General features: G+C 32.1%; 1 protein-coding gene across 1 annotated transcript; it reads left to right on the plus strand.

Moving 5' to 3' along the window:
* The first annotated feature begins 4,896 nt into the window (after positions 1–4,896).
* LOC139526926 (coiled-coil domain-containing protein 110-like) lies at positions 4,897–8,327 on the plus strand. The gene is made up of 2 exons (XM_071322103.1): positions 4,897–5,807; positions 6,621–8,327. The coding sequence occupies exons 1-2, from the start codon at positions 4,925–4,927 to the stop codon at positions 6,998–7,000; spliced, it is 1,263 nt and encodes a 420-aa protein (XP_071178204.1). The 5' UTR covers positions 4,897–4,924; the 3' UTR covers positions 7,001–8,327.
* The last annotated feature ends 415 nt before the right edge of the window (positions 8,328–8,742 follow it).

Below are 8,742 nucleotides of genomic sequence, written 5' to 3' on the forward strand. Positions count from 1 at the left end.
TATATGTATCCATCTGATGAGTTAAGCCATTTTAAACTGATTTTTATATTTTGTTGTACTGTTGCACCATTGTCCCACGTTTAACCCAACAATTTTTTGTATGTATGTGCCTGTTCGATTGATTGTTGGTTGCTTAACGTCCAGTGGCAAATATGCATGCATATTTAGGACGATGTGCCTATTCGAAGTCAGGAGCCTGTTAATCAGTGGTTGTCGTTTGTTTATGTTTTACATATTTGTTTTTCGTTATTTTCTTCTACTTAAATTAGCTATAGGCCGTCAGTTTTTTTTCGTTTACATTGTTTAACACTTATTTTGTGGCCTTTAATAGCTGATTATACGGTATGGGCTTTGCTCATTGTTGGAGGTCGTACGGTGACCTATAGTTGTTAATTTTTTTTTTAATTGTTTTTTCTTTGTGTTTTGTATTGATAAAAGTTTCTTCAGATATTTTATCATCGTCACTGATAGGAATTATGTGGACAAAACAATCGTCTTGCCTCTATAATTGTCAGCCTGGTATCTAGTAAACGTTGGAAATTTGTGTTTACATTTATTTTGTTTTCATGCATTTGTACTGTTCATGTTGTACGAAATTTATTCAACTAAACAAAATTTGCAAATATTATTTACATGTGCAGTTTCAAATATCTGATAAAGTTATGATTTGTATAAAATCCCTTCCGTTATCATTCATAAATATTAATTCTGAAGGTTAAATTACCTGAACTAAATCTGTATGTAAATAGATAAACATAATTATCTTCGTACAACTATTTGTTTTTGACGCCCTGTGATCACTACGAAAATATGTAATCAACAGCTGTAAACTTTAATAAAGTAACAGATTATAATTTATCATAATGTTCAAAGTCAAATTAGATACATTAGGCGTCAGAAAAGTGTCGTTATTAATTTGGTTAAAAACCAGGCTATATTACATTTTATTGTAAAACGGGCGCAACTTTGAATTTCCTTTAAACAAATATCTAATCTCATACTACTAAGAACATACCTGTAAGCTAAACATAATAAAAATGACCTGACAAACATAGAATAAATCACATAAAAGTATCAATTTGAATGAGAGTTTAATACTTGTGCTGGACAGTAAGTGAACATGAAAAGATCGTATGGGATTACCACAATTGTATTTATGATCGCCATGCCATATCTTTAAATTTACTTCAAAAGGTAGACTATCACCCAATCAAAAGTTAGAATCGCCGAATCTTATTTTGTTTGTACCAATTGCTACGGATATGCTTTTTATATACGCATTATTCTATATCTAACATAACAAGGATTCGACAAAAAAGCTTTCGCATCTAGTTTGAACTCTTTTTGATACACATTGTGTCAATTAAAAAAAACTTTAATAGTATGCTTGACGTGATTAACGTGCAGTGGAAAACAGTGCATGTGTAATCGATACTGAATCAACAATAAAACCATAACGGACTTCTTGAGAATAGGGTCGACAGAAATGTCTATTACAAGGTTGCGGGTATTCGCATAGCCTTGTAATAGTTAACATGATATTAACATGATATTGTACGTGTTACCTTTATCTATAATACCACCATTTCTTGTGAGTCTTGTAGTGTTCTTTTTATTTTTTGCTATTTTTGTTAGATAGCTTCATATTTAAGATCCAGGACAGTGGTATCTTTAAAAAAACAAACTATTATACGATAGTTCTACATTGTACGAGAAAACATCTCCCTGTTATTTTGTGTGTCGACTCTTTTTCAGATATGTTTGATCTTATGGTATGTAAATTATCTTAGTAATGCTACGTTTAATTTGTGCATGATTTGAACCCATGACATTACGTAATTTAGGATCTTACAGAAATTCTAAATTCATAGTTTTTCTTTATTTGACATTTATGAAGTTCTTGTTTGAAGTTTAAACAGAACTGTCCGTCAGCCTATAAATTAGATTCCTATATAAATGTTTATATTTGAGTCCAAACATTATCACATTTCGCTTTTAAACTTTATATCTCGAATTTACTCAAAAATAAACACGAATAACATAATTATTTATAGAACGACCGGCTTCAGTGGAAAGCAGTGTGTTAATAATTATTGAGTTATTTTTTAAAGTGAAAGCAAGGCGCAAAACTATTTTTGTGCACCACCTACGATAGTAGAGGGGCATTATATTTTCTGGTCTGTGCGTCCGTTCGTCCGTTCGTCCGTCCGTCTGTTCGTTCGTCGTCTGTCCCGCTTCAGGTTAAAGTTTTTGGTCGAGGTAGTTTTTTGATGAAGTTGAAGTCCAATCAACCTGAAACTTAGATTACATGTTCCGTATGATATGATCTTTCTAATTGTAATGCCAAATTAGAGTTCTGACCCCAATTTCACGGTCCACTGAACATAGAAAATGATAGTGCGAGTGGGGCATCCGTGTACTGGGGACACATTCTTGTTAACAGTGTTTAGAGTATGGGTACTAAATACATACATTTATATGTTTCGAAGTTTAGTGTGACATCAATTTTCTATGAACTAGTAGACATTTTAGTGTAAGTGCCAGGTGAAGCAGGATTGTCTCCCTGTGTTGAAGGCCCATTGGTGGCCGTTCGGTGACCTTCAGGATTTAATTTAAACACCTTGACTGTCATAATAACTATCTTATCAACGTCAAAGCTAAAGAGAAAAAACGTGAAACTGAAAAATAACTATACCACTGTACATGTGCTGTATGAACTAAAGATTGTCAAAGTCGAAAACAACAAAATTCAAGATCAGTTCACTTCATTAAAGAATAAAACAAATGAAATCGATGACCGGGTGAGCAATATCGAACAATTTTAGAAAATTCAATCACTTCAAGATTTACAGACAGTAAAACAGCAAATTCAGAGAATAACTGCATAAACAGCGTCACTAAGTCATACTCAATTCGCACGAAACCAAGACTTTTTAGCACTATACAATCTGACATCAGTTCGCTTTGTCAATACGGAAGATCGTCTGCAAACTTTGGAAACTTCAACGAGGAATCAATGTTGAATACAAGAAGTCTGCAGAAGAACACAAAATACAATAGGTATCGACAATACATCAAACCCGACGACGGTCACCAATCATACAAAAAGTACGTATAATACACGAATAGGTATGGTTATTCAACTACAAAATTTTGAATTTAAAAATATATAGTTTTTACATTTTTTGTGAATCCTTGTTGATGATATAATTATATAGTTTTATGAAACAATAAAATTTTCAAAATCCGTCCTGAAAAAGATGAGTATCTTAATAAGTTAAAATTTAAATGAAGGTGTATACAATTTATACAATTCCACGTGCAATGATATATTTTTTTAGGTATATTTTAACACATAATATTTTGGTTTCTATGAGAAAAGTTTTCGATAACCAAAATGAAATGAATGAATATTTAAAAATCGATATAATCTTGTTTTATTATTCAGTTGAAATAACAGCTTGCAAACGAGACGATGTTAGAGACAATGCTGGATATATTGTGAGGTTTGACAACGTGAAAATAATCTTTGGAGTAAGTGATCTTTCGTCATGTCTAGGCAATGGAAAATGTGAACATGAGGGTTTATATATTGTATCCGTATCGCTGACGGCACACAACACAGGAGTCGATTATGTACTGAATGTGAAAGGTTTTGTATACACAAGAGTTCTTGAATTGGACAACAAAGTACCTTACCAAAGAGGCGCTACCACTGTTGTTTTAAATCTTCATGTTGACGACCTGGTGTGGATAGAACTTAATAGTGTTATGTACGTTGAGGATGTTGGTTCATGCATTACTTTTATATTAATTGAATGACCACTTCCAAGATATGCCACATTGTATGGGTTTACAAATATAATTTATGTTAAATGAAGGAATAAAAACATTTACAAACTCAAACTATTAACCAAACTAATTACAGCCATAAACGAAGTCATCACTGCTGCGTTGACATTGATTATCATTGATATGGTCACACTGCTAAATAATGATAAATAATGCTGTTTATCAAACTTAAAATTTAAAGAAATGCTAAGGTTTTTCTTCACCAGGAAAATATTACCTAGGCTATATTTGGCATAATGCTTCGGAATCTTGGGTCCTTAATTCTCTAAAACTTCGTATTTCTTTTTTGTTTTAACTAGCATAAACAATTTTTATCCTGGTATCTATAATGAGTTTATATGAGCGTATTACATGAATCTTTTTATGTGTTTGTTATCTTATTTCAATCAACATGATAAACATGATAAAGGTCATATTACTATTGTTTTAATACAAATATTGTTAAGTACATGTAAGACCAATTACACGTAAGGCTATATACGCAGAAGGAGTTCTGAATTTATTCTTTTCGCAAAGATAGAAAGGCAACCAGGCAGACGAATAAACAGACTGACAAACAAAAGATTTGTTTTTTTATTTAGATTAAATTTCCTAATTTTTCATGTTAAGTATTTCGGGGAGACACTACTCATACCGACGGCCCAAATGTCTGCGTTCCAATACGCGTATGAAAACTATAGGGACACACAGTTGTGTTTATACTTTTTGCTTAAAAGGGAATTGCAAATTTGCTGGAATATAATATACCCTGTTTAGACTTTGCTAATGGGGTGAAATAGTATAATGGTTGTTTCTCATTGATCACGACGTCAAATACAATAGTTAAACATCTAAATATCATTACAAACAATGGTTAAAGGTCTGTTCTGTCCTAACAATGAACATACTGACAATTAAAGCTACAAAACATCATCTTAATAATTTTTGTTTATTATTTTATGTCAAATCTATCCCTATCTCCTGGTTTGTCAACACTATCTTATCAAAACAAATACATATAACTAAGTTAATATATTGACAAATACATGTAATTGATAATTACTTTGTTTCATCTACACACGTACATCTTACAATGTTCAAAATGTACCTCTGGAGTGTTTCCCTTTTTTTGTTACCATCGGTATGTGCTTTTTTGTTGGAGCCTAGTAATCAACAAAATTCGTCCAAAGGACCATTAGTCTCCAGTGACCATTATGTAACTCTTTCGCGATTTCTCCAAGCACAAACGCAACAACAATTAAGTCTCGAAGAACAACACCGTAATACAGAGGCGCTCCGTAAGTCCGTGGATGAAACGTTTGCTTTATTATCATCGCAACTGCAAGGTAAATTCGTCGACTTTGAACGGAAATTAATCAATGATGTTAAGCAAAATGAAACTTTTCGGGGTGTTGATGATCTTGAGAAAAAGCTGTTGGAACTAGAAAATAACTTTACCGCCGTTGTTTATGAACTAAAGATTGCAAGATATGAAAACGAGAAAATGAAAACCGTGATTTTGTCATTGAAGAACGAAAACATGAAAATGAAAAATCAGTTTTCAATGTTAATGAATGAAACACATCATGTTGATGTACGAGTGAAAAGTATCGAACAATTGAAAATATTACAATCACTTCAAGATTTGCAGACCGTAAAACAGGAAATTCAGACTATCGACTCACAAACAGCAACACTGCTAAAAAATCAGATCGGTCGAAATCAGGACTTTTTAGCACTATACAATAAGACTTCATTTGACTTTATCCAAGCTGACAATCGTCTACAGCATTTGGAAACCTTTCAGAATGTGTCAATGAATAACGCAACAGTTATGCAGCAGCAAGTTACGAATCGTTTTGTAGTAATGGAAGGTCGACTACAACATTTGGAGGAATACAAAAACATGTCATTAACGCGTCCCAACCTGAACACAGCAGCACTACAGACACACACTACTACTAATGAACAAAAAGGTATAACGATAATGAATATTGAAATCATGGCAGTAAAGCACAAATGGGTGTATTTTGTTTTTGTGTTCTTCACAAATTTTGTATTTAAACTATTTACTGAACAAAACATAGGTTTCCCTAATTGACTTGGAAAAACAGTATCCTGATAAAAGAACATGTATATACATTAACAAAACAAGATCTTCTGATAGAAAGATTCCTGATAATGTTTTGACTTTCATTCACATATTATATTAAAAAGGAATGAAACTTTTATCCGATCAATTTTAACACAGGGTTTTAATGCAGGGTTTTAACAAAATCAATACAATAGTAGGTAACTGAGTCAAAGGGTTCTGGCTTTCCGCAGGGGACTTATATATATACACAGCGAAGTACCATAGGAAAGGAAACGCTTACTTCCTCGTGTTGAGAGACATATATCTGTAATATAATCCTTTCTATAATATGTGGTCCATATTTGATATTTTGCAGTCAAATTGTCGTTATTCGTCCTTGTCGCTCGTTTTGTAAAACCTAATACCTTGTAGGTTATTGTTTGTTTTCCTGTCTTTCAGAATGTGTATGAACTAAATTTATACAATTGCCATTTCAAGTAAATCAAACAAAAATTAATCATGTAGTATTTACAGAACTAGTATTTAGTTTTCATTCCATGATCAGTGACTCAATACATAAAATGTTCACGCAAATTATGATTTTGTAAAAAGAGAAGATCTCATTTGCTTTATACAAAATTAGGAGATGTGGTAACATTGCCAATGATACAACTATCCATCATTTTTTCTTTACACTCTTGGTTATATTTTACAGTAGCAATAACAGCATGCCAAGCAGACAATCGAATCGAGTATTATGGATATATAGTGAAGTTTGACAACGTTAAAACAACTATAGGAGTAAGTGACATTTCATCCTTTCAAAGCAGCGGGAAATTAAAATGTGAATATGAAGGTCTCTACACTGTGTCTGTATGTTTGACAGCATTCAAAACTGCAATAGATTATGGAATATACATAAATGGTGTTGAGTACACTTCTGTATACGAAGATGACAACAAAGTTCCATACCAGAGGGGCTGTACTACTGTGGTTGTAAATCTTCAACCGAATGACATGCTGTGGGTACAGCTCAAAGGAAGTATGTCCGTCAACAATGGCAATTCGTGTATCGCCATTGTGATGATTAAATGAAAGATTTAGTTTAAGTATTAATATCAATTGGAATTATTTAAATATTGGGCTGTGTTTGTCATGTTTGTTTCAAGATAGTCTTCAAAGTGGCAAATTCAAAATTAAATGGATTATTTATATATAGAGAGCTAATTTGTATAAACACTATGCATGATTATATAATCATATTCTGATCATATGACGCGAAAGTTTATTTGGAGACAACAAAACTTAAAAATGAAGAAACTAAAAGACAAAAAAAAGAAGAAAAAAGCTACTTTTTAGATATCAATAATGAAATAAAGTAAATGACATTATTAGAATGCAGACTATCAACATCCCTCTATTTGGCCATAAGTGAAGAATGTACTTGACTTTTCCACAGTCAAAAGTATACACTTACTATCTTAATTTTAACTTCTTTTATTTGATTAAAAAATCGTTTATGAATGTATTAAAAGAGGGACGAAAGATACCAAAGGGACAGTCAAACTCATAAATCTAAAACAAACTGACAACGCCATGGCTAAAAATAAAAAAAACAAACAGAAAAACAATAGTACACACGACATAACATAGAAAACTAAAGAATAAACAACACGAACCCCACCAAAAACTAGGGGTGATCTCAGGTGCTCCGAAAGGGTAATGTCTAAATTAAAAAAAAACAACATCTGTTTTGTATAACCGTAATTATTTGCTATACGTTGACAAGAGTTGTTATAAATGAAAAATGGCTTGTTTTGATACTTAGATTCGATGTTAAGATACCAGCGACAGCCTTACTCAAAAGGTGATTTTTTTCTTTTTAAGATGTAGATAACAACTTCTATTGAAAACGTAATCCCTGACAGAAAACACAAGAAAAACTATTTGCCAAGATGTGCAAAAAAAACTGTTTTTTACAAAGTCCTCTTCAATTATGACGTCACAAATACATCATTAAGGACACTACTGGTGAACATCTGAAACAATTTGACATTTTAACATACGTTTTCATCGTATTTTCATGCATTATAGCAGTAATGAATTTTCAGATGTAAAGAGTCAACAACTGTTCCATATTTTTTCAGTGCATTTTCAATTTTTGCCTCATATATGACCAGATTTGGCAATGTCCGAATAAAATGTACGTTTAACATACATCTGTCTGTCTGATTTGTTCACACACATGTCAATATAATGAAAAATGTTGCGACTGTCATACAAGTGAGTAGTTTGGCTAGCTATAAAACCAGGTTTAATCTACTATTTTCTACATGAGAAAGTGCCACTACTAAGTCAGGAATATGTCAGTTGTTATCCAATCATTTAATGTATTTGAGCTTTTGATTTTCCGTTTTGAATTTTTCTCAGGTTATACAAAATTTAGTACTGGTATCGATGATGAGTTTATTTCGGTATTTTAGTTATTTTACTTTTTTTTTTTATCAAATTGCAAATAGATCTGCATACTCTTCCGGAGCACATGAGATTGCCCCCAGTTTTTGGTGGGGTTCGTGCTGCTTAGCCTTTAGTTTTCTATACTGTGTCTTTTGTATTATTATTTGTCTGTCTTTTTTTTTTATTTTTAGCCATGGCATTGTCAGTTTATTTTCAATTGATGAGTTTGACTGTCTGGTATCTTTCGTCCCTCTTTTGCAACCTTCAATATCATGAATTATCATCATCGATCTAACTTAACATCAACTTCACCTACAAAATAATTTCATTATTATGATAATGTTCCGATCACTGCAATGCATATAATATTTAGACAACTA

The sequence above is a fragment of the Mytilus edulis genome, chromosome 6 (assembly GCF_963676685.1).
Source record: "Mytilus edulis chromosome 6, xbMytEdul2.2, whole genome shotgun sequence".
NCBI classification, from domain to species: Eukaryota; Metazoa; Mollusca; class Bivalvia; order Mytilida; family Mytilidae; genus Mytilus; species Mytilus edulis.

Bases quoted from the DNA above. Each gene is read 5' to 3' on its own strand.
- LOC139526926 (XM_071322103.1), top strand. From the start codon at position 4,925: ATGTTCAAAATGTACCTCTGGAGTGTTTCCCTTTTTTTGTTACCATCG. The intron at 5,808-6,620 runs GTATAACGATAA...TATATTTTACAG, and splicing joins TACTACTAATGAACAAAAAG to TAGCAATAACAGCATGCCAA.